The 27,750-nt window shown below is 32.6% G+C and overlaps 1 protein-coding gene across 6 annotated transcripts in view; it reads right to left on the bottom strand.

Moving 5' to 3' along the window:
* The window catches only part of PDS5B (PDS5 cohesin associated factor B), a 180,215-nt gene that overhangs the window by 66,401 nt on the left and 86,064 nt on the right, over window positions 1–27,750 (bottom strand). For all 6 annotated transcript variants that reach the window (XM_055317387.1, XM_055317388.1, XM_055317391.1 and 3 more), the window contains exons 11-17: window positions 21,042–21,187; window positions 18,715–18,866; window positions 17,479–17,592; window positions 10,459–10,540; window positions 7,586–7,634; window positions 5,283–5,422; window positions 3,684–3,799 (exon numbers count right to left, since the gene is read on the bottom strand). In XM_055317387.1, coding sequence (XP_055173362.1) covers window positions 3,684–3,799; window positions 5,283–5,422; window positions 7,586–7,634; window positions 10,459–10,540; window positions 17,479–17,592; window positions 18,715–18,866; window positions 21,042–21,187 — 799 coding nt within the window. The remainder of the gene's footprint in view (window positions 1–3,683; window positions 3,800–5,282; window positions 5,423–7,585; window positions 7,635–10,458; window positions 10,541–17,478; window positions 17,593–18,714; window positions 18,867–21,041; window positions 21,188–27,750) is intronic.

The following is a 27,750-nucleotide window of genomic DNA, read 5'->3' as shown; positions in this document are numbered from 1 at the left end:
ATCATCCTTAGCAGCTGACATCTTTGAGAATGTTTTCTCTCCTTTTCTGCTCATTTTTCTTGATTAATCTATTCTCATAGCTCCAACTATCCCAAATAAAAACCTTCAACTTCAATTCTCTTGTGTTTTTAGCAGCTCCAAGGTTTTTAACTCAGATGTCCCACAGAATGAAAAATACCACATATCCAAAATTAAACTTACTATTTTCTTCCATGACAAAAAGCATGAATGAAGCTCTCAGTCTACTAAGGGAAGGCCAAAAATAAGTAAACAAACACACAGAAAATATAATCAGGGAACAACAATGACTAGAAAGAAAGCAAAGAAAAGAAGTGAAGTTCTTGAGCCAGGGTAGTCAGGAAGGGCATGTCTAAAGAGAGACAACTGAGTAACAAAAAAACAAGAGTCAGTCATATAAAAATCTGTGAGAAAAAGTATCAACCTGGAAAAACCAAAGAGAATCAACTGAAAAACTATTAAAAAAATATTAGGAGTTCAGTGAGGTGAAACTAACAAAGCACACAAAAAAATCAGTAGGGCTTTTCTATATCAGCCAAAGTCACCTAAAAAAAAAAAAACAGAGAGGAGAAAAATCTACTCACACTGATAAGTTAAAACATATAAAGTAAGTTTTACATGCACAGAATCTGTGCATAAACTCTAAGATTATTTGAAGGGGAGCATAGAGATATGAACATGCCAGACAAATAATGTAGAATATGCCAGACAAATAATGGCATTTTTCACTAAATCTCTAATTGTACCAGGGGACCACAACTTGGCATGGGACAAGATTCAGTAGATGCATTCTATGGAGCAACTGAAAAAAAAAAAAAAAAAAAAAAAACCATCTGGGAACAGCCAACTAATTTTAGGTAGGCGGGGGAAAATGAAAGAACTTTCTCAACAAGATAAAAATGTTTCATTAACACCTCAAAAGACAAAGGAATCAAGTGAAAATTCAATGAGTCCAAAGCATACAAGAATTTATGCTATAATATGAAAATATGAAAACATAACAAATCAACTGGGAAGGAAAGAATTTTTCAATAAATGGAGTTGATACAACTAGCTATTATTTTTTTAAAAAAATGATGGATATCTACTTCTACTTTACACTAAAATGAATTCCAGACCACCTAAAGATTTAAGTGGAAAAAACAAAAATCATAAAGGAAACAGATTTAATTATGTATTTATTGTAAATTACACAAATTTAAAAGGCAAACTAGGTTAATAGCTTCATTTTATAGAGCATTCTTACAATCAATAAGAAAAAAACAATTCTCCAAACCCCTCTTAGAAGTTTTTTAAAAAAGTAACTAAGAAATACATGCAAAAAAAAATGTTCAACTTTATTAGTGACACATTGTTTTTAAAAAACAGAGTATCACCATTTACTTAGGAAATGTCAAGGACTGCAAAGGTTAATGGCCACTATCAGGAAGAATTAGGTGCACTGGACCCTCACGGCCTGCTGGTAGGAACGAAATGTGGAATCCTTCTAGAGACCTATTAGATAGTGTGGTGGTTAACGAAGAGTGCTCTGGAGCCAGACTTCTTGGGTTTTAATGCCATTCACCTCTTCCTAGCAATGGAGAGGATACTCAGCATCTGTTTAAGTCACTGTTTCTTACTGGTAAAGGGGGAATAATAGTATTTGTTTCACATGGTTAAGAAATCAATAAGTAAAACATATAGAATCATCCCAGGCACTTTACATGGACTAACTGCTGCTACTTGTTATTGTTATACAAACTACTGACTGATAAAGACAAAGACCTGTTTTGGTCCTCAGTTTGACTATCCATACTATATTTTATTTGTGAAAACTTTCTCCATCTTAACTTTCAAAACACTACAGTAAACTGGTGTTCTTATACTCTTATAATTTTTCTATTGTTGAAAAACAAGATTCCAAGGTCTGTCCCTGATCTTTTCATCTTTTTTCTTCTAGACAATCTCATGCTCAGGGAACAAATCAATTCTCAGTTTCACATTAAGCTCAATTTGCCTTGATTTTTAAATTGTTTGTCATGTCCAAATAAGAAGCACATTAGCTACCTTTATTCTTTTCAAAATATTACTGTGTGCTTCATCATTTGGATCTGAGCTCTTATACTTCTGGCTTCTCATCAACTTTATTCCCCATTTCCAGTAAGATGACCCATTCTAGTAAAACCTTCCTCAAATATAATCTTTCCTTTCTATCCCACTACCAGGATCCACAGAAAACATGTAACACCTTTACAATCTATCCATTCTACTTCCCTCTTCCTGTCCATCATTAATCATCCACGGTTCTCTACAGACTAAAGAATACAGTAAAAGCTCTAAAGTTCGACCTTAAATACTTTACAATTTGATCCCAACTACTTTTTTTTTAGCATTATCTCATAACACTTTTACACCTGTCTGTACTACAGTTTAAATAGATGGCAATCATTTTCTAAATATCCTGTCCTTTCCTACCCAGTTTACCTGGTTTATATCACTCTCATGCCTACAATATTCATTCTCCCAATCTGTAAAAACATTCTTCCTCTTAGGTCAAATACTACTCCTTTAGAGAAATCCTTTCAGCCCTCTGAATACTATTTGCATTAACTGTATGAAACTATAATATGATCTCCTGATTAAAACTCTTTATTCCATTACCAGACAGAGGGTTATTAAAGAAAAGCAAAAAAAGTATGCTTTGCCAATAGCTAACTACATTGTCTTAAATAGAAAAAGCATGGGATTATTTATTTAATAAATGAGTTTCCATCTGATTGTCTTCCTTGTACTAATACAGAGGGTTCTGATTTTTGTTTTATATTTATATTTCAAACCAGAGAACCCTTTCTTCAAATGAAAACTGATGCAATAGGAATCCAAAGTGACTACTGGGTATCCAAACCAGGGTCCCCCTATGCTGCAGGGGAACAAAGGCCAAAAGCTTACACCCTCCATCTTACCAAACAAAAGAAATCCCCAAAAAGGGTTCACTGGGTACAGGATATTATTTAATTTAGAATCTAATATATCTCTAAAAGATACTGATAACCAATAAATCAGAATGTTATAAATATATATAACATATATATATATATTCAGTAAGCACTTTATTTTTTTTGACCAGTTGAAATAGTTTGGAAAATTGTTAAAAAAAAAAAAAAAAAAGAACATTTTACATAAGGGAATATAGTCATAAAAGGAAAAGTATTTTCCAAGATGTCAAAGTCAGGTGATATCAAAGCTGAAATGATGATTGTTTTAAAAATAACATTTTTGTTTTCAAATACCTGTGAAAATGCACCATATGCTGCTTTACAATATATTCACCTAATTTTCTTCCCCTGAAGGTATAATTACAAATTGTTTGTCTTACTTACATTACGCAAGCTAACTAAAAAGAGGAATTCCTGGTACACTGCTAACAGATAGAAACTAGGCTTAAATTGAAATTTTTCTCACCCAAATGAACAAGAAAAATTAAGTATACACAGATATATACAGACAAGTACACATATATTTACATACATTACATATATGTGAACATATATAGACGAATGTGTAGCCATTATACATATACAAATATCTATACAGATAAGTGTCTTGTGTATGTCAGGTATTTAAAAACGACTGACTGAAGCATAAGTGAGTAGTAATGAAACTTTAATATTTTTATATACAAATACCTGATAGATTCAGTATCTATGTGCACAGGTGCTATCCTCTCCAAAAGAAATTTGATCATTTCCAGGAAAGGATTTGTAGGCTGCTTGGGGTTGCCCAACTTCTTAGTTATTTCACGCTGTAAGGCAGATTTTTAAAAAATATTACAAAAATATGTTTAAAAAGTTATATCACATTAAAATGTTAAGAATCTAAAATAATTAAAACCATGTAATACTGGTATTGGCATAAACAAATCAGTAAATCCAAAAAGCAAACTAAATTAAAATTTTGCATATGAGAAAGGTAACATTTCAACCAATAGGAAAAAAGATGAATTCTTCAATATATTGTGCTGAAATAACTAAACAAACATCTTGTTTTACAGACTAAAAACAGATCCCTATACCGTACATTATGCCAAAAACATTGCAAAAAGATAAAAGCAAATACAAAAGAATAAAACCACAGGCAACAGATTGAGAAATACTGACATTCATAAATATTTTCATTGACTTGCAATAGAATAGGGTTTTGTAAGAAGGACATAAAATGCAAAACCTCAAGAGCCTGGTGATAGACTCAGCTAGATAAAAATAAAACTATGGTATGTAAAGGACATCACAAACAAAATAAAAGGGCAAACTACAAATGACAGGAAATTATTTGCAGCTTAAGTAACATACATGTCTAACAAATCAATAAAGACAAATGTCATTCCAGAAGATTAAAAACACACAATTTACAACAAAAAAAAATTTTAAATGGCTAATTTGCCCAAGAAGAAAAGATGGTCAGATGACTAGCAACCCAGAATATAAATCCTACCAAAATAATTATATTTTTCTTTGTTTTGCTTCTTTCCAACAATGATAGGAGCCAATATTGAATCTATCAAGAAATAATCAAGACTGTGAAAACTTACTTGGCTATAAAGATACTAAAGTGTTCTTTAAACAAAAGCTGAGAAAAAATCTGTATGTGTAACACAAATGGACTATTCAATAATTATGGTACATATATTAAATAGTAGTATGCTACATTGTTATTAATACTATAAAAGGCTAATAAAAATAAGTAAACTACACAATGCTGTATGTATATGATGATCTTATCTTGAAAGATATACACCATAATATTAAAAGCAATTATCTCTAAAGGATTGTAGTTTATTGTTTTTTTTTTGACATTTCACATAATGAATATAAATTTTACATAAATGAATATAAATTATTTTATAAAAGGGGTCAAATTTTGACATAATGAAAATTATATAAAATAACATTCTACATAATGATTATAAATTTGGCATAACAAATATAAATTATTTTATAAAAGGGATCAAAAAAGGTTTGGGGGATTCTCCAAATATTAGCTCTTTTTGGTTTTTTAAGTAAAGAGAATGAGCACAAGTAGGGAGGGGGGGTGATAGGGAGGGACAGAGGGAGAGGGGGAGAGAGAATCTTAAGCAGGCTCCACACGTCGCATGAAGCCCAACAAGGGGCTCAATCTCACAACCCTGAGATCATGACATGTGCCAAAAATCAAGAGTCAGACACATAATAACCAAATGAGCCACCCAGGTGCCCCAAACATGAGCTCTTCTAAATGTCTGTCCTTACCACACAACCTTCAGCCTGTTTGCAGGAACATGTTGGACTAACAAGTACTTCTAACTGTTTTCTTATTTTCTCATCATCCTCTAACACCTGTGTGAACTTCTTCATGAAATCTTGAGCCTTACCAGGATCTGGCAAATTTCCTTAAATAAATTAAAATTCAATTAAAATACCACTTTAGACAATTTCCAAAATAATAAAAGATCAACATTTTTCATTCTTTTTATTACTTTACCAATCCTAATTTACAAATTCAGTTTAATTAGAAATTGTAGAGCAACTTCAATAGTCAATTTTCACATAATTCTGCCTTCTAGAAATATGAAATAAGAGCAGTGTGAAGGAACATCTTTGTAGGAAAAGAGTGAACTATTTCTAAATAACCCCTTATAATATTTAAGGGCACTTAATGTCAACCTGAATAATACCAGTTACTACCATCTGCTTGAGCTTATTGTGTACATTGTTCTCTTGTAATTCACAACAAGAGATCAGTAAGTTTTACCTTTAAGAAATTATCTTCCTGTATTGCATTAAATTGTTAAACTATCCAAGGATAATTCATATACAGATGCTATCAGTCAATAACATATGCTAAGCAACATGCTTCAGGTGTTACTATAGGATGTGTCATTATTGCATGAGAAAAGAGGAGTCCTCAAAGAACCAAAGATGATTTTTATACCCCTCTCCTAATATATCCATGTATCAAAACACTTCTGAAAGCTAGTAACATGTTGATCTATTTTTTTGACTACTCACAACTGTTATAGAGGACCAGACTAGGATACTTCTAATACCAGAAATTATAAATCTATAGACTATAATAAAAGTTATAGAAATTCAACTAAATCTTAAAATACGAGTGCACTAAGTGCAGTCTTCAAGTTCAAATACAACTTTGAAATTCCACTTTAAGTCCTGGCCAAATCATTGAGGATAATAAGAACAAATTGTCCTTATTATAAATACTTGACTGCATCTTTTCATGTGTCTATGATATAAAAAAGTCTACTGTACTGTCTTCAAACAATTTTGGAAGATGTCACTTTATAGTCCCTCCATAATGTATAGACATCATACCAATAAGGTCTACCATTCAAGAAACAAACAGATTGGGTGGGGGGGGGGATGAAATGGCAGAAGACAGGAGAGGGAAAAGGGAGGGAGGAAACAAAAAGTTTAACTCAGCATTCTACAAACATTCTTGAACATGAAATCCTTTTTTCTAACAACATTATTAACACCTACAGGATACCAGCATCCTCAGAACAGAATTTCGGAAAACAGGGGTAAAAAAAGTAGAAAATATGTGAGATGATCTCCTTTAAGAGACAGTATCCACAGCTAAATAACAAGGAGACAGTTATTAAACAACAGCAGAAAATCACTTGCTTGAAGTCATCTGAAGAAACTGAAAACTAATTTATGTTTAATTGCCCAAGACTAAAAGATATTTTAGTCTTAAAGCCTTATTCATGCCAAACTCCTATCAGTCTAAAACTCAGTTAATTAGCTTACTGTTCTCTTCAGTAGCTAAGCATTACTTCCAACCACACCTTGGAATATTTGTTAACATCTCAGATCCATCTAAAACAGATCTCTTCACTATTCCCAAACGGAAGTCAGCAGAAGTGCTTCTCCAGGTGTTCCTGATATTCCCCCCTCTGTCCACATGCTATGCTATACACAGTAATCTCTGGACAGGAGGAAAAGCAAATGCCCTACAAAAACAGCTACTTTTGCCCAATCTCTGTGCTGAACAGAGAGATGTGCTACATAATCCTTTTGTATTTACTGCTGAATGTAATTAAATAACATTTCATTTGAAATCACTGAAAGCAAAAAAGCAAATTGGTATTTTTTTTCCAAAGAAGCTCTTTTGTAATTATTAGGTATACACTTTACTCTAAATTTTGGCTCAGAACGAAATTAGCTTCAAATAGATTCATTAGAGCAAGCAACACCAAAGTACAGATTCAGTTTTCACAGTAAGCTTATGCAATAATTCGAATGAATTCCTACAAGTAAATTTATACAATATATCCTTTCTCTAGTTCTTGCTCATCCAGCACAAAAAAGAAAAAGAAAAATTCTGGGTAGCAAAGTAAATGAAAATCAGAAAAAAAAAAAAAAAGCAGAAGCTGAGTTGTCTATTGAAAAAATAAAATCAATCAAAAACACTTTTACTCTTTTCCTTTATTATCAAAGCCTAAAATGAAACTCCATGAAACCCATTTAAGTTATCGAAAAGAAATATTTCAATTAAACTTTAAATTTTAAATGTAATATTTGAAATGACTTACTTGTAATAACCATCACTTTTGAAAATATGGCCTTGACACTGGCATCTGTCTGTAAATCACACACACACAAAAATGCAAAATTAAAATTTCCTAACAATAATCATTATACCCTTCAGAAAATTAAATAAGCATAACCTACTAATGCCCCAGGCCCGCACCCTGACCACAACTGTCAGCTCCGCAAAGTGAATGAAAGGTGAATGCTCCACTGCTGTCATCTCTTCCCCCTCACCGTTTGTCATCCTCCAAACAAAAAAGGAGACTGCTATACCAACTTTCTGAAATAGGGAGATATTTTGTTTCCTCCAGCAATGAAAGAACAGGGCAACCAAGTTTTAAAAAGGGACAAAATAACCTGGTTTCCAAGTTTTAAGCTTACCTCAAACAAAAAGTTGGGAAGTATATAATTCTTATTTAAGGTGTACCTAAAATTTTTAAGCCTGAGGATTATAAGGCATAGTCATGAAGTAATGGGCTTTCCTGGATAAAGAAAATTTAAAAAGATGCAGCTGACAGGTACAAAAGAGTTTTCCAAGAGTGCTACTTACTTGCTGTATCAACACAGTATTTCAGGGAATGAATGTGTTCACTACATTGTACCCCATGTAACAGTCTGTAAAGTCACAGGTATAAAAGATGTTCCTAAGAGTGCCACTTAGTCAAAGCATCAAGTTAGTGTTATTTCTTTAAAAACGATGTCAATGAGCAACTCTGTATAATATATTTAACTAGAAAAACACTGGAGTGAAGGCAACAAATAAACCATCCCTATTCAGGAGCCTGCTAAGACTAAGTGAGAGACAAAAAAAAAAAAAAAAGAGTTAATTCCCAAATATTTGGAATTCAAAGAATTTGAACAGATCAGTTTACAGTCATATAATATTTCTGATTAAGAATCTGTTTATAAGACTTTTGTTTAATTCAAAGGGTAAAAGGTACTGCTGGGCTGTCAAGAAGCTGCTCCTCATGAAAAAGAAAAAGTATCAACAAAAGTACAATACTGGAAATTATGTCACTTTCAGTGACACCAAGCAAACCAATTTATTTAAAGTAGAAGGGCTACAATGCTGAACTAATTAAGAATAAAAACTAGCCTTATCAGACTGAATAACGAAAAAGGCAAAAAAAAAAAACATATACTGATTGGTAAGTAAGAGTTTTCCTAGTAAAATGGTAAGAAACATGAATACCCAAAAGTTAAACAAAGCTTTGCATTTTTTCTACCTTTAACTCTATAATGTCTACTGTAATTCTTGGTATAAAGTGAATATTGAGTAATAATAGACTATTAATTCTCCTCTCACTAAAACTCCACTTTGGGGTACCATCTTCTCCCATTTGGTTTCTTCAACCAAAATCACATCAATAAGAATTCAACCTCAAGTCACATTAATGAGAATTCCCTCTTAACTTGGCTAACTCAGTAATTATCTTAAGATATTTTAAAGGAAAATCCACAAAGTAGAAAACATTTTAGTTGAATTGAGACTGTAGTTTGTTTTTTCACATGAGAATGAAGTCATGAGACCCTCTCAAGTCATTACCAACAGGCAACAGAAGTTCCCACTAAATAAATTTTAAAGGGACAGTGAGAGTCAAAAACCAACATTCTTTTTTCTTAGTCTCACGCATCATTCTGTTCAACATATGATCTGCATACTTAACATACTACTTAGCTATTATGAGACTTCCAATAATTTTATATACATGCATATAAAGACACCTCATATTTTTAATTAACCTCTGCACCTTTGACCAAAAGGAAGTAAATTAATACATCTCTAGACAGCAAACAGGAACACTTTATCCAGAGCTTATTAACTGAAACACACTTATTGAATTAAAACACTGACTGAAATATATATTTACTGGCTGAAGCACACTAACTTAAATGGGGTTTTCCAATTTTGCTCCTTGGCAGAGAAAATATTAAAACAACAAAATCACCAAAATTAGGTTTAAGCCATTATAAGAAAAAAACCTATTCTAGCAGATTCAATATACTCAATAATCACAAGTTAAATTATCATGCTCAATAAACAAAGAGGTTACTGTTAGCCTCCCTTTACATGAAACAATTCCTCTCTATTGATCTCTGTTCTATGAAGATGCAGTGTATGTTTTGTTTTGTGGGGTTTTTTCTTGGGGGGGGGGTCCCACTAAGGATTGAAAAGAAATAAAAAAGTGTATTATTATTTTTGTGGGTTATATATTTCCTTGGATGCAATTTAAAATGACCACACATACTGCTTTTTTGATGAATTATAACTTTTACAGGCCTATATACAACATTTCAAACAACATTCCAGGGGGAAAAACACCTAGAATCATTGATATGATTATGATACATATGATATACCAACTGGATGAATACCACCATTAACTTGTAATAATGAAAATCAAGTGGTACATTAAAATTACAGTAATATTAATTATAAGTAAAAATATAAAGATGCTTAATTAAAATTACATGATATTAAATTTTCCTAAAACCACAAGACTATACATAGATGATGTGGCAAGATGGAGTGCAATTTACTCTATTTTCTGTGCTTTCATTGATACTGAGTTATTATTTGGGTTTTTTTAAAGCTACAGGACAACTTTAATTCTGAGTACAAAGAAGCATATTCTCTTTCCTACTGGGTATTATCTTTTACTGATATAGTGAAGTTAAACTTTATATTTTTCTATGCAGTAAGTTTCTTAAAATTTTCCTTGTTCTAAATTAGAGACCATAGCTTCTCACATGGAACAATTCCACGCAGAAATAGTTGTTCAACTACACTGTAGCAATGGTAAAGAGTAACTAAAACGTATACGTTTTTACAAAACTTACCATCAAAGGAAAACTTCCATTAAATTTAACTTACTTTGGGTTGCTTAATTAAGTCAAGCAAATCCTTCACTTGATGTCGGAGCAGATTTTGACATTTCCACATTTCATTCAATGCTCTGCCAAACACAAACATATAAATTCAAATAATAAAACAGAATACAAATCCTTCCAGAATATTCCACCTATATTGTTTTTTCTTTTAAGTTCAAATTAACAAAAGAGAGGACAGAGATGAGGTAAAACTTCACAGAAGGAAGCAACTGATGATGTATGGAGAGAAAGGGAAGAGACAAATATAAGAGGTATGCACATGTGAAGGGATATCTGTATCAAAAAAAAAAAAGTTTTGTGTTTTGTATAAAAATAGGGAAGAATTATCATTAACTGCAACATGTGTGTAAGCTAGGGGATAGGAATTACCTACAGAGATTGTAAACTTGAGAAATAAAGGAATATTTGATGGGGTAAGGACCTACAGTAGACAGGATGAAAAGGAATCAAAGCCACAAACAGAAGAGTTAGTGCTCATAGAGGATACTTTTTCCTAAAACAAATATTTATAATGTAATTTTATATAATATATATTACATTTATGTATGTTATGTAAAATGCATATTTATATACTTACAGATATATAGTCATTATAAGATTAAAATATGTATAAATCAAACTAATATAAGTTAAATATAACAATCTCTCACTTGTTTTATTTAATCTTCAAAATCTTACTATTTAAAGGTAGAGTTTGTGTTTAGATTTTTTTTTTTTTTTTTTTTTTTTTTTAAGATTTCATGACCCTGGGATGCCTGGGTGGCTCAGCAGTTGGGCAGCTGCCTTCAGCTCAGGTCATGATCCTGGAATCCAGGATGGAGTCCTGCATCAGGCTCCTGTGAAGAACCTGCTTCTTCCTTTGCCTATGTCTCTGCCTCTCTCTTTCTGTGTTTCTCATGAATAAATAAATAAATCTTAAAAAAAAAAAAAATTCATGACCCTGATATCATGACCTGAGTCAAAACCAAGAGTAGAAAGCCCAACCAACTGAGCCATCCAGGTACCCTATGTGTTTAGATTTTTAAGGACTCACTGAGGTCTACAGTCTGAAGTATAGATATCACATAGTTAACTAAATAACACATATTATATAAATTATATATATTATACAAATTAAGTAAAACATTACATGTAATATTTAACTATAACATATTCTATATGTTCCATATATTATATATAAACATATATATACAATCTAAGTTAGACATTTACATGCTATATATATTGGGTTATACAAATATGTGTATTTACATATTATATATAAGTGATTATTTTTATATGGCAGAATTTTTGATGTCCTCTTAATACTCTTAAATACTTTGTTTTCTAACAGAAATTTAAATCTAAAAAGATTATATACATACTCAAGAAAAAATACATAAATCATGAGAACAGTTAATGTTACTGAAATATTGTTACAGAATTCAAAATCATACATATTTTAGTATTTCAGAAGGAAATTTTGCAAACCCAAATACTTTTCATTATTGTTTTCAATTACCTACACTTTGAACCTCCACTATCACAGATATGAAGCACTGCCATAAAACAGTAATAGAGTACACAAAAGCATATAAAACCACCTTTTTTTTGATAGAGAATTCATTGTTAAAATTTTTCATTTTCCTCCTTAATACTGTATTTTAAGAATACCTTTGGATATTTTTATAGAAATTAGTTTAAATTTGGACACTTAAATTCCTTTACAGTGGTCATCTCAAAATGGTACTAGCAAAGCAAAAGCATTTTATCTTAGAAGTTAAATTTAAAAATAATTATACTGTTTTCAAGTTATTAAATTTCCATTAAAAATTTAATTGGTACACTTTAAGAATGTAGACATTAAAAGAAAAATGATCAGAATACAGAGGACTGTAAAAATCTAATAGCTAAGTAAGAGTTATGTAATTAAAATAATTTTCAAAGAAACAGAGTAAGTAGTCATCTGTGAAATTACTCCTGAACTCTAAAGTCAATGAATTGTCTCTTGCTTCCTAACACTTCATCATTAATTACAACTCTGACAGACCTGGATTTTGAAACTTGCCTTCACTTAAAATAAAGCAGAAATTATTATACTTCTAACAGCTATTTATTAGTTTAAAGATGAAATCTGAAGCAATTCTAAAGCTCATTATAAACTCTTATGGCTATAGTGTAAGTCAAAAAGTGACCAACACTAAGATTTTGTATTATATTTTTAGGGAAACCATCTTCAAATCCTTTAATAAAATTATCTTAAGCATCAAAGACAATTTGTCCTTGTGTTTGTCTTCCCAAATAGTCCTTTAAAAAGAAAAAAAAATAGTAGAAATAATATCACCACAACAGGAAGACAAATACAATTTGGTATGAGTCGAAACTCCAGGTCTCTGTCACTAAAATAAATGTAAAAAATTTGGTGAGAGCACAGATACTCTTACAGTTGCTATCTGTCTACTCTTCTCACTAATTCAAAGAAAAAAGTTACCCTTGGGTAGCATCAGAAACCCATACAAAAGTTGAAAAGAACCTCCCCTCTAACATTCCACTCCCAGCTGGCAAACTACCCACCTGACTCAGCAGTACAAAAACGGTCTAGATGAGGGTCTGCCTGATGAAGGACATTATAACCAGAACACATGAAACTACCACTAACTCTTGTCACTCACTAACAGTTGTTTTAGGCAACTTGAGGGAAGTGTCAACACATACCAGGATCGGAGAGTACTCAAACCTGCCTATGTTCTCCTTTTCATTAATCAAGATATTTAGTGGGGCACCTAGGTGGCTCAGTCCGTTAAGCTCAGTCCATTAAACTCTTGGTTTAGGTTTGGTCATGATCTCAGGGTTGTAGGATCAAGATCTATGCGTAGGCCTCCCCAATCTGCAGGGAATCTGCTTGAAAATTCTCTCTTGTGCATGCATGTGTGCATTTTCCTCTCTTTCAAATAAATCTTAAAAAAGATATTTAGTTAACTGAGGGGCTTACGAAACTGCTAACACATCAAAAATTTTTAAATAAAGGAAGTATTCCCCAAAAAAACATGGCCACAGAATAAGATCTGAAAGAAAGAAAGAAAGAAAGAAAGAAAGAAAGAAAGAAAGAAAGAAAGAAAGATAGATCGATCTTATCAAACAAGTTCTCACCATGAACCTGCCTGCCAAGCAGCCATTTTTAAGTGTCTTTCAAACTAATTCGAGATTACAAATTCAAACGGCTTCTGGACTAGAATGGTAATGTAAATAAAGAAAGTAGGTCAGATGTTATAATACAGAGTTGTGAGGACTGTGACAATATTAGAAACATTATGGAAAACATCAAGCTTACTACTATTCACAAAAATGAAAAAAAAAAAAAGAGGAGACAAAATTTAAGACCCAAAAGATTCACAAAAAGTAAGATGTCTGATAATGTTTATAAAAACACAGAAAACTGCAAACCACTGGTGGGAAAACAAATGAACATAATCATTGGAAAATATTTTGATACTAGTTTATAATGCTGACAATGTACACACTCAGCAATTCTACTCCGAGCTATGTATCAGTGATTCCAAACCTTGGTTGCCCATTAGAATCTATAGAAACTTTTCTAAAAACCCCATGCCAAAGCAACACTTCAGACTAATTAAATGAGAATCTGTGAAGGTGAGATTCAGGTTGTCAGTATTGTTTAAACCTCTCTAAGTAATTATACAGCCAAATTTGTGAACCATTCATAATCATACCTTAGAGAGACCATTGCATGTGTACTCTAAATTGAAAACTGCTCATAGTGGCACTACTTTTGTATTAGTTAAAAAAGGGGGGGGGGATACCAATTCTTTCCACTGACTCCAATTTCCAATGACAAGATAACAGGATATAATTGTGACATAATGTATTTCTATACCATAGTGAAAATGAATGACCAACAAGCTATGTATGTTATGGATGAATCTGAGGAACATAACAAAACGGGGCGGGGGAGGAGGTCACAAAAGACTATACCCACAATTACTCCACTCTCATAAAGCTCAAAAATAAGCAAAAATAAATATTATTGAGGGATAATACCTAAGATAAAACCATTTTTTACAGAATTTATTTATTTGAGAGAAAAAACAGAGCAGGGGGAGGGGCAAAGGGAGAGGGGTACATAGACTCCACACTGAGCTCAGAGCTCGACACAGGGCTCGATCCCAGGACCCGGAGATCATGACCTAAGCTGAAATCAGGACTCAACCACTTATCTTACTGAGCCACCATGATAAAACTATTTTTTAAAAGGAAATAAAAAATACATAATTAAGGATAATAGTTTCCTCTGTGTGGAGGACAGGAGGATGAAAAGGACAGGAGTTCACAAGATGGGTGTAGATTCACAAAATATTTATTTAATTACTATAGTTTGAAACTCATGTGATTTCTTTGTATGCATTAAATATTTCATAACAATAAATGTAAAGACTTTTGGAGAAATAATTCACAAATGTAAATTTAAAGTACTAAAGTAATAAACTGTTAAGTATTAGATTTACAGTTGGTCAATTCCAAAATATTGATTAAAATTTTAAAAATCGCTTAAAATATTAAAATATTTTAAGTGTTTTAACTTAAAACAGTTAAAAATCTATTGACTCACCAACCATTTTTGCAAAATCAACTGGTCCACAGATTGGGATTTACTTTAGACTTTTCTATGTCAGTATTTTTCAGTGTATTTCTTGCGATTAGCATTTTTACTTTTTAATTCAATCAAACATACTTGTTATTTAACTGATGAATCATATGTTATAGTTTTGTTTAAAGACTTATTTGAGAGAGAGAGACAGGAAAAGAGAGCATACGATCAGTGAGAGTCAGAAGAAGGGTGGGAAGTCGTAGGGATCCATCTCACAGCCCTGAGATCATGACTGAGCCACCAAGGCGGCCCTGATATATATAGCTTTATAACTGCTATTTAGTATTTTCCATTTACAATTATCTTTTAATTTTATTTTCCATTTCTCATATTAAAGCTTTCATTAATTCTTTTTTGTTCCTATGGGTTTGGAAGTTATACATCCCAATTCTATTCTCTTAGAGCAACTCAAAATTTTAATTTGCATACTTAATTTACAGCCTAATTAATCAATCACTCTTCTCTTTATGATAGAAGAGGGTCACTCACTCTTCTATGATAAAAGAACCACAGAACATTACAGCTACCATCTTACATGCTGTTATCTGATAGGGTCTACCTAGTATTCAAAATTTTTCACAAAGGCACAGCACCAATCAATCAGAACTGCTGGCAGAAGAACAAGGGCCAGAAGGTCATTTCACTGTGCCCAGGGACAGGGGAGAGTGGGTTGGTGTAAGAAATCAAGGACTCTCAAGAGAACATACATACGGTTCCAGGAAGTAAGTGCTGGCTAAGTATCAGCCTAGATGCTAACCTACTTTTTAATCTATACTTCCTTTCCTTGTAAAGAAAATTTTGTTATTGATTTATTGCACTGATTATTTAGAGGTACAAAAGTCTTTGAAAATTTTTTCACTTTTTGCATTGTATTCCTTCCTTCTGGATTTAACTTCCTTTTTGCCAAAAGAAATTATTATTCTTTAGTAATTTCAAGTAGGATATATGAGTGAACTCTCATTTTTTGCTTGAGAGTATCTTCTATTTTATCCATGAATGACGGATGAGCCGAGTCAAGAAGGCTAGATATGATTTCACATAAGCTGTTTCAAATACGACATCTATCTCATTCATTCTAAGAAGCCATCAACTGCACTAAGAAGATGAGGATATATTCTAATTCTAGAGGTGTTAGTATATGACAATCTTATGTTTTAAAATCAACTAAATATGGTAGCAACATATTTTACTGTATGCAGTAGAAAAAGAATGAATTTTGGAACCAGGCAGAATAGAATTCAAATCCTGACTTTGTCTCTTACTAATTTGTGTGATTTTGTGCAAATTAACTGACCTCTGGGATTCAGTTTCTCATGTGAAAGACAAGAAAAATATCACTTACATGAAGGGTTGGCAAGCTTTTCTATAAAAGGCCAGATAATAAATATTTTAAGCTTTGTGGACCATACAATACAGTCTCTGTTGAAACTACTCAATTCTGCTGTTAAAGCACAAAAGCAGCCATTGATAATACATACTCTTCTGCCTGAAATACAGCAGGTAATAAGGAATTTACATTTCTCCTTCTATAACCTTTACTTCAATGTTTCTATGAAAGATATAAATAGCACATATAATTATTTCCATGGAGGGAGGAAAGTCAAAAGTCCCATTAAGCAGATGTAGGAATGAAAATTATATACAGCTCCATAGACTTCCAATTTCTGAACATTTAATCCCCAACACTTGTAACTACATTTACTGGAATGCAAAGATTCTACATTTTCTAAAACCTAGAGGAAATCAATCTCTAGGCCTCAATTTCCTAACCCTCAGTATGATTCAATTAGCAATGTCTCTCCCATGTCCAAATTCCAATTCCTTAAGATACAGGCACTCACAAGTATTTTCTGAATTAAAAATGGTCATACAAATATATCTGTGCTTACCCGAATGCCAAACTGTAACACTATGTTGATGCTATGTAGCATAAAAATATGTACCCTACTGCCCTACAGCAAATTTCAAATCGGTATCAGGTCAAAATAAGGTGGTAGGATTTTCTCAATATGTACCTTCTTAACACCTTAAGGAAAAGACAATCAAAAGGGTACATCAATACTTCTTGAAACAGTAATATGAATGTCCAGGGGAAAAAAAAAAAATCAAATCCTGAAAGACTCCATGTCAAGCAGTTATATTTTTTTAATTGCTTAAAAAAAATCCCTGTTAATCTCTGAATCCTGGTTAATCTACCTTCTGAAAAAACAGCCAAGTATTTTATTGTATCTGACAATTTAAACAAAGTTTACATTATGTAAATTGTTAACATTTAAAAATATAGTTGTGTTTTATTCCCCCATAAAATCCAGTACACTGAAAAAGATGAAAGAACAAAACTGGACATTTGAAACATACTTCACAGCATTTAAATCCAGTGTGGCATACAAGTAATATAAGCACTTCATCCGTTCTGTAGTTTCCAAATTGTGAGGAACCATATATTGGGCAAAGATCCGTTCAACAAGCAACCTACAAAAACAGAGAAGGTACTGTAATTATTTTTTTAATGTATTAAATTTGTATAAAAAATTCCAAAACACACAAAAAATACATATAAAAAGAAGTTTCTGCTTTCTGAGTGGAGATGAGATTTCCAAATCAATAATTTCCTTCTGTAAGAAGGGGGGCTGAAAAAAGATTTAATTGGATGCACTGGCAACAGTCATATCCAGCTAAGATAACTACCTCTGCATGACCTTGAGTGTATATGAGGAACTCAATTTCCTTATCTGAAACTACACCAGGTCCTTCCAAGTGACAAATTCACATTTGACATTTTTAAGATTCTTCTGGGTTTTTGTATAAGCATCATGAACAAAGACTTGGTTAGTCATAATAATAATGCAAATCTCCATGCAATGACGCTGTACACTCAAAAAGTCTAAAAATGTCAATTTTATAAAGATAGTAACTATGAACTTTCTTAGATAATGTTAACCTAAGACATTGAGTTTCTAGTTTCTCTAACTCTTAAAATTGTAAGGTTCTTAATTTTCTCATTCTGATATATAATAGGCAAGATCATTTGGATCTAACAATTTAAAACAAATTCAATCAAGTGAAATCAATTCAGACTACAAGCAGGATTCACAGATCTATTAACTACTAAATGGTTAGGATCCATACAAGATCTAACCTTATACTGCAATAGAAAAACACAAAGACTATATTCAGATAGTGTATTTCAAATAAAATTATAAACTGGCTTTTTATCCTTTAGTAGAAACTATTTATTTAAAATGTCTATAATACAAGGGATATATTTTCATTTATTTGAAAATATTTTATTTGAAAAATAATCTCTGAAATAAAATTTAAATTTTTACACACATTTCTACTTTTAAGTACTGCTGTCTAAAAATAGTATACAAAAAGGAACATAAAAGCTGTTATCCCTCCCTAAAGTTATACATACATTACTGCTTCGTTTATGGCTTTGGTGGGAAGAAAACTAGTCACTACCTTTGACTTGCAGTAAAAACCGAGAGCCTTTAAAGTAACAAAGAAAATAGCTTGCCTAAAACAACAGATCAACAATAGTTAAATACACCAAAAGCACCATATATTTTACATATGGTGTCCTCTACTTACCGATCATCAATACTATTTTGGTAGTATATATGTAGCAATTTGTCTTTGATCCATGAAATCTGTTTTGCAGCATCTTTTCCAGCTGCTGATTGTAAAGCATACTTCTTATAAATTTGGGCAAGTCCCATCATGGCTTCCTTACGAACTCTCCACTTAAAGTAAAAACAAAAGTGCTTTCTTATAATTTAAAAATGCTCACATTATATTGCAGGAAAGTCTGTTTTCTTGTTTTTAAGTTACTTTACACAATATATCTTCATCAATCCTCAGTTATAGGATATCAATTTATAATGACTATGAAAAAAACACAACTATCACTTTAATAGATCTACTATGTAAGGTACAGACACAGCAACATGAATACAGAACTTTAATGTTTTAATATCTTACACCCTTCACCTTCCCCTAAAAAACAAAAGTTAATCAAAATCACATAAAGTCACTTAGAATTGGTGAGTGAAAGTATGCTACCAAATTTTAAAAGGCAAAGAATGAGTTAATTGTGACCTATCCCTTATATGCTTCTTCTAATTGATGGTGTATATTAAACATACTTCAATTAAAGATACATGATATTGGTTTTATCAAATGCTCAGTAAAGACACTCGGTTCATTTTGTGTATTTGAGAATCAAGCTCAAGTGGAAGAGAAATGTATTAAACTATTTTTTAAAATACCTATTTTGCAGGTGCCTCAGCGCAGTGCGTCAGTCTCATAAAACATCTATTTGCTATAGTATATCTAATACTGCTTAATTATCTTGGGATGGGTTTATTCTTTAATTTTACACAAACAGCACCACAATCAGAAGGATGTTAGTAATGTTTAGAACTTCATGAAGGTGCACAGATTTTTTTTTTTCATTTGCAGTCTGTCTTTCATAGTGATATTCTTCCCTTGGTTTTTCTTTCAATTACTTACAGCAGATTAAGAACAGTCCTTACCTCATCCATCCACTGACTGATACATACTGAAATAAAATACTTTAAAAGCCTTACTCATAAAATAAGAATTCAATTTGTTTGCAGAAACTTTCTAATTCTCTATCTTATCTCTAATTCCCCAAACTTCTGCTTTAAGGAGAATTTAAAGATAGAGCATATTCTAATACTGCCAACAACATAAATATGTTCAATTATTTTTGATACACAATTAATATTTATATGAATGAACCAAGCAGCCCTATGATGAATACAACATGATTATCAAAAATTATGTGAATTTTTGAAACCCCAATAATACACAGACACTAGGCTCAAATTCTAAGTGTAACAAAGAAAAAGACTACTTGAACACTTAGAAGGCTGTTATCCTACTACGAGGCCAATCTCCTCTTCCTTCTCTATGCCTTTTGGCCTTTTCATTAATACCCTATGAAATATTCAATAAGGACAAGTCTAAATTTATTAGTTAAAATAAGTTGTTCTGAATACTCAATAGATTTGGAGGGAAAACTATACAATTCCTGCCCATCTATTCTTCACTCACAACCAGCATTATCAAAGAGAGCATTAAATGAAGACAGCACAATCAACCTTATAAGCAACTATTAAAATGTCATAATGTATTTACCTAGTCAAAGCTATCCATAACTACCAACAGACCTCTCACCTTCTTTGCTAATTAACCCTCAAATACATCAATGATTTTCATTCTTTAAAAAAATTACTCAAGCTTAGTAAGTCCAGTAAAACTCTTATCACAAAGGAAAGGCGATGGGGATAAGGAGAGAGGGAACATTTACTTCTACACTTTACTGACTGTTTAATATACTTCAGGCAATATGAATACAAGAATAAGACAACACAGTACCTTTCTTAAGAAGCCAATGATTACTGAGTGCAGCTAGTGGGTGCTCACTCAAGAAGAAAGGTTTAGGGTCACAGACAATAGCCTAAAAGCATGCTGCTCTGATAGGCTTAGCTTTTCCAAGTTGAAAACATGTTATTTTCTACTCCACAGAAATTATAATACAACCAGCTAAAGGACTATCAACTGATACCCATATGGGGGAAAAAAAAAAACAACCCAACAACATAAGAAGCTGTGTCAGAGGCCTTTACAAGTAACTTATTAGTGCCCAGGCAAAACATCTATCATTTAGAGCCATCTCATTTTTAAGAAGAGAATAAATAATCTGACTTTTAAATACTAACAAAATTTTATGTAACCAAAAAAATAAAACCTTCTCATTAACATTATTTTAAATATTAAAATGGCCCCCTAAAAAAGGGCTAATTACATCTTCATCTCAGTATTTTCAAATGAAATACTGTTAAGCTTCAAGTATTCAAAGTGAATGCCTACTAATTATTATTCCTACTTACCCGTTTGTCTAACGTTCTCTCTCTCACAAAATTAAGTAAGTGATCATTGACCAGAAGAATATCCTTTTTAGCAGCTGTAACTATAGACACAATAACATCATGTCTAATAGCTTCCTCAGGATCGTGTGACCTCACTTTAAGATACTCTGAAAGACAAAATTTTATTCGATTAAAATGGAACGTTAACAATTAAAATGTTTTAAAAGATTGCATAAGTCCTTTGAAAGTAAACCACAATAAAACAAACCTAAATAGAAGGTTCTTCAAGGTTTCAAGAAAATTAAGAGCAGAGAAGGAATAGAAATGAAGGTCAGTCCTTTAGTCAAATACAGTAGTTTAAATGCAACTGAGTAGTAAAACCCCTCCCTATTGGAGAGCTGAGTAATAGTTATTAAGGAGTTCTTAACCTCATTAACTAAACCATATAAGTGAACTAAGTAGTATATGACTTTAACTAGGGAAACCGTGAGTAAAGTTTCTGAAAGAGTAAAATAAATATATCAGCCACCAAGAAATAAGATTACAAGAAAGACCACAAAGCAAGTCCATGTAACTGAACTAAGGCCAAAGGGAACATAGAAGAAATTAAAGATTTAATAATTAGGAGTGGCTGGGGGAAGACTTTAAAGTAGAAAACATGGCAGTTTAGATTTGGCACTGAGATAGTAGAAAGAAAATACTAATACTTTTCAGTAATGATATATTAGGCTTAAGGAAGACATAACACAATTAAACATAAACATAAATAAAATATTTTTCAGCTTTGTATTATAAGACCAATATGGTAAAATTTCATTGTTTTGATCTAGAGTAATAGGTATAGCCGTGTCTATACACACCAAAGAGTGCTTATGATTGTAAATGGATTTACCACCCAATAAATTGAGTTTTTTTTTAATTGACAGTTTAACGAAGCACCCATAAAACTACTGCCCAGGTATTAAGTATTTTCAACATGAGCATTCTCTCACAGGAACTATTTCCAAAAACGAGAAGGACCATGTACTGCCGAAAAAACCTGAAACGCTATTTTATCTAACTCAGTAAGGAAAGTTACTTTAAGTACTGATTTCAAATGGAATATGTTAAATATATCTGAGGTTCATTTCCCCACCAAGATAAGCATAAGAGTTTTATCTTTCACTTTACTACTTATTTCAAGTGCAAGAGATATTATTTTAGGTGCCACTAAGACAAAACCAATGTCAACATCATCGATTTTAAGATGCATCCCAATTTCCCTAAAACAAATCATTCATATTAAACAGGTATATACAAAAGCTATTAACTTACAGATCCTAACCGTGCAGAGGAAAACAAAGGAGAAAGAAGAAATTCTCGATAGTTAGCATGACAGAGCAGCTAATAATACTCTTCACAATATGGTTGTGTGCCTTAAAATGTGGCTGAAGGCACAAGGATGAATCTCACAAGTTTTCTCTGTCAAGAAACGTAAGACAAAAGTGTGTGTCTAGCATATATTAATATCAGGTAACTCCTGAAACCCTAAGAAAATGTCTTTTAAAAGGGACAAGTATTGGGGATCCCTGGGGGGCTCAGTAGTTTAGTGCCTGCCTTCGGCCCAGGGCATGATCCTGGAGTCCCGGGATCAAGACCCACATAGGGCTCCCTGCATGGAGCCTGCTTTTCCCTCTGCCTGTGTTTCTGCCTCTCTCTGTATCTCTAATGAATTAATAAATAAAATCTTAAAAAAAAAAATACAAGGGACAAGTACAAGAGAAGAGATCATACAAAAGAGATTTCTCAACAGAATTGTGGCAGATGTATGACATTCCAAGATAGAATTTCCAATTTCCAAGGTAGAAGAGCCAGGAAAACATTTAGAAATTCAATTTCCAAGGTAGAAAAGCAATTCAAGGCACCAAGCAATTAGAAAGGCACAGATGAAGAATGCAGCTGGAAATATGAGGAATGGTTCAAAATACATATAAAGTAATTAAACCCCTAGATTTTCCAGAGCTATCTTTTAGCTAACTACAAAAAATATGCAGTTTATAGCAATACAGGCCTACCCCAAGAAGAAAAATCTCAAATAAACAACCTAACCTTAGAGAATTAGAAAAATTCCAAACCCAGCAAAAGGAAGGAAATAATAAAGATTGGAACAGAAATAAATGATATAGAAACTAAAAAACAATAGAACAGATCAATGAAAACAAGAGTTGGTGGTTCTCTGAAACAATCAACAAAATTGATAATCCTCTAGCCATTAAAAAAAAAGAAGAAGAAGAAGAAGAAGAAGAAAAAAAAGAGAGGACCCAAATAAAATCATTAATGAAAGAGGAGAAATAACAACCAACACCACAGAAATACAAACAATTATAACAGAATATTATGAAAACCCATATGCCAACAATTTGGACAACTTAGAAGAAATGGATAAATTCCTGGAAACATATAACCTACCAAAACTGAAGCATGAAGAAATAGAAAATTTGAACTGATCGATTAACAGCAATAAAATTGAATCAGTAATCAAAAAGCTCCCCAAAAAATAAAAGTCCACGACCAGACAGCTTCACAGGCAAATTCTACCGAAGATTTAAAGAAGAGGTAATACCTATTCTTCTTAAACTATCCCAAAAAATAGAAGATGAAGGAAAGCTTCCAAATTCATTCTATGAGGCCAGTATTACCCTGATACCAACTAGATAAAGACATCACAAAAAAAGAATACTACAGGTCAGTATATCTCATGAGCATAGATGCAAAAATCCTGAACAAAGTACTAACTGAATCCAACAATATATTTAAAAAATCATACATCACAATGAAGTGTGAGTATTTCTGGGATAGAAAGAAGGGTGGTTCAATATTCACAAAACAACATGATAAATCATATCAATAAAAGAAAGGGTAAAAATCACACCATCGGGGGTGCCTGGGGTCTCAGTTGGTTAAGTGTCTACCTTTGGCTCCTGTCATGATTCCAGGGTCCTGAGACTGAGCCCCATGGTGGGCTCCCTATTCATAAGGAGTCTACTTCCCTCTCCCCCCACTCTCTCTCTCTCTCAAATTAATAAAAATCTTTAAAAATAATCGTATCTCAACAGATGCAGAAAAATCATGTGACAAAGTACAAGATCCATTCATGATAAAAATCCTCTGCAAAGTAGGTCTAGAGGAACATACCTCAGATAAAGGCCTTATATGAAAAACCCGCAGCCAACATTATACTGGTGATGAAAAACTGAGAGCTTTCCTCCCAAGATCAGGTACAAGACAAGGATATCCACTTCCACAGCTTTTATTCAAAATAGTACTAGAAGTCCTAGCCACAGCAATCAGACAACATACAAAAATAATAGGCATCCAAGTGGATAAGGAAGAAGCAAAACTTTCACTATCTGATGAAATGATACTACACATAGAAAACTCTAATGACTCCACCAAAAACCTACAGAACTGATAAATGTAGTCAGTAAAGTCATAGGAACAAAAATCAATGTATAGAAATCTGTTGCATTCCTATACACTAATAATAAAGCAGTAGAAAGTGAAATTAAGGAAACAATCCCATTTAAAACTGCACCAAAAGCAATAAAATATCTAAGAATAAACTTAAAGAGGTAAAAGACCTATACTCTGAAAACTAAAAACACTGATGAATTCAAGAGGACACAAAGAAATGGAAAGACATTCCGTGCTTAGAACAAATATTGTTAAGATGTTTATACCATCCAAAGCATCTACAGATTTTTTTAAAGATTTATTTATTTATTTTTGAGAGAGAGAGAGAGAGAGGCAGAGACACAGGAGGAGGGAGAAGCAGGCTCCATGCCGGGAGCCCGACGCAGGACTCGATCCCGGGACCCCAGGATCGTGCCCTGGGTCAAAGGCAGGTGCTAAACCGCTGAGCTACCCAGGGATCCCCGCATCTACAGATTTAAAGCAATTCCTTTCAAAATACCAACAGCATTTTTCACAAAACTAAAACAAACAATCCTAAAATTTGTATGAGTCAGAAAAGACCTCAACTAGCCAAAGCTATCTTGAAAAAGAAAAAAAAAAAAAAACAGGAGGTATTGCAATTCTGGACTTCAAGTTATATTACAAAATGGCAGTAATACCACCATTTGCTTCAACGTGGATGGAACTGGAGAGTATTATGCTGAGTAAAGTACATCAATCAGAGAAGGACAAACATTATATGGTCTCATTCATTTGGGGAATGCAAAAAATAGTGAAAGGGGATACAGGGGAAAGGAGAGAAAATGAGTGGGAAATATCAGTGAGGGTGACAGAACATGAGAGACTCCTAACTCTGGGAAATGAACAAGGGGTGGTGGAAAGGGAGGTGGGCAGGGGTTTGGAGTGACTGGGTGATGGGCACTGGTGGGGCACTTGACGAGATGAGCACCGGGTATTATGCTATATGTTAGCAAAATTGAACTCCAATAAAAAAATTTTGAAAAAACCCACAAAACCAAAATGGCAGTAATTAAAACAGTATGGTTTGGCCTAAAAATAAACAGAGATCAATGGAACATAAAACTCAGAAATAAACCCACATTTACATGACTGATCTTTGACAAAGGAGAAATGAATATCCAATGGAAAAAAAGATAGTTTCTTCAACAAATCGAGTTGGAAAAACTGGACAGCTACGTTGCAAAAGAAGGAAGCTAGACCACTTTCTTTCACCAAACACAAAAACTCAAAATGGATTAAAGACTTAAATGTGAGACCTGAAACCACATAAATCCCTGAAGAGAGTACAGTTAGTAATTTCTCTAACATTGGTCATGACAACATTTTTCTAGATATGTCTCAACGTAAGGGAAACAAAGGTAAAAATAAACTACTGAGATTACGTCAAAATTAAAAGCTTCTCCACAGCAAAGAAAAGAACCAACAAACTAAAAGTCAACCTAGAAAAGGGAAGAAGATAATGGTAAACGACATATCTGATAAAGAGTTAGTACCCAAAAATATAAAGAACTGATACAACTCTAAACCAAAAACTCCTCAAAGAATCAAATTAAATAATGGACAGGAGACATGAACAGACATTTCTCCAAAGAAGAGAAATGGATAGTCAAATGAACATGAAAAGATGCTCAACATCACACATCATCAGGGAAATGCAAGTCAAAATTATAATGAGGTATCAATCTCACACCTGTCAGAATGGCTAAAATCAACAACTTAAGAAACCACAAGTGTTGACGAGGATATGGAGAAAGGGAAAACCTCTCGCACTGTTAGTGGGAATGCAAACTGGTGCGGCCACTCTGGAAAACATTACGGAGTTTCCTCAGAGAATTAAAAATAGAACTACTCTTTAAGCCAGTAATTGCACTACTGGGTACTTTACCCAAAGAACAGAAAAACACCAATTCAAAGGGATGCATGCACCTCTGTCTATTTTAATATTATTTATATACACTAGCCAAACTAAGGAAAAAGTCTAAGTGTCCATCAATAGATGGATAAAGAAGAGCTGATATATATATATATGATATATATATATAATTATTCAGCCACAAAAAAAAATGAAATCTTGTCATTTGCAACAACATGGATAAAGCCAGAGAATATAATGCTACGTGAAATCATGTGTGGAATTTAAGAAAACAAATGAGCAAAGGAAAAAAAGAGAGAGAGAGAGAGAGAAAGACAAACCAAGACACAGACTCAAATACAGGGAACAAACTGATGGTTACCAAAGGGAGGTGAGTGAGGGGCTGGGTGAAATAAGTGATGGGAATTAAAGAAAAAAAAAAATTAAAATGTGCCAAGAAGTTGAAAAGTAGGAGATCATACAACATAACAACATAAATGTTTCATAAAAAAGGAGAAACTAGATACTATCTTTTGGTAAACATTCAAACATTCCAAACAATGGTAAGGACTAAAAAAGTTATTGATGAAAGTATTCACATCTAAAATATATTTTAGATAGCTATAAAAAATCAAAACATCTATTTAGCTAACAGTAAATTTTGCATTAAAGTTCTTCTGACTATGGGAAAATTACTTAAGCTTTTAATACTTTAAAAAAGATTCAGAATGTATGGAACTAATACAAATCAACAAGTAAAACAAGCCAATTTTTAAAAATGGATTTAAATTTAAACACACACTACACAAAAGAAAATATCAATATGCACATAAAAAATGCTCAATCTCATTAGTCATCAGGAGAATGCAAGGTAAAACCACAACAAAACAGCAAGACCTATGAGAAGGACTGTAATCAAAAAGATTTATGATACAAAATGTTGACAATGCTGAAGAACTGAACTCTCCAACATTTCTAGTACAAGTGGAAAATAGTATAGCTAATATGGAGAACTTAAGTCATTTCTTATAAAATTAAACATGTATCTACCCTATGACCAGCAATTTTACTCTTAAGTAGTTAGAAAGAGAAATAAAAGCATAAATCCATAGAAACACTTATAACAATATTCACAGTAATCTTAAACGCCCCAAATCAAAAACCCGTATACCCATCAAACAAAAAAGTGGATAAACAAATTATTGTGTATTCATACAACAGAATACCACTCAATAATAAAAAAGAATAAAGTAATAATAATAATACTGGAGTCCCAAAGATACCAGCAACTAGACTTCTAAACTCCTGATAGGATACTCCTCAGTGGGGAATCTGACTAGTTGAAGAAAAGTATTTAAGCTAAAGGTTTTCTAACAAACAACCTACCCTGATGACCCTAAAGTG

This window comes from Nyctereutes procyonoides, unplaced genomic scaffold (genome assembly GCF_905146905.1).
Source record: "Nyctereutes procyonoides isolate TBG_1078 unplaced genomic scaffold, NYPRO_anot_genome, whole genome shotgun sequence".
NCBI lineage: Eukaryota > Metazoa > Chordata > Mammalia > Carnivora > Canidae > Nyctereutes > Nyctereutes procyonoides.
The sequence above is the reverse complement of the archived record's forward strand: the minus strand, read 5'-3'. Positions and strand labels throughout refer to the sequence as shown.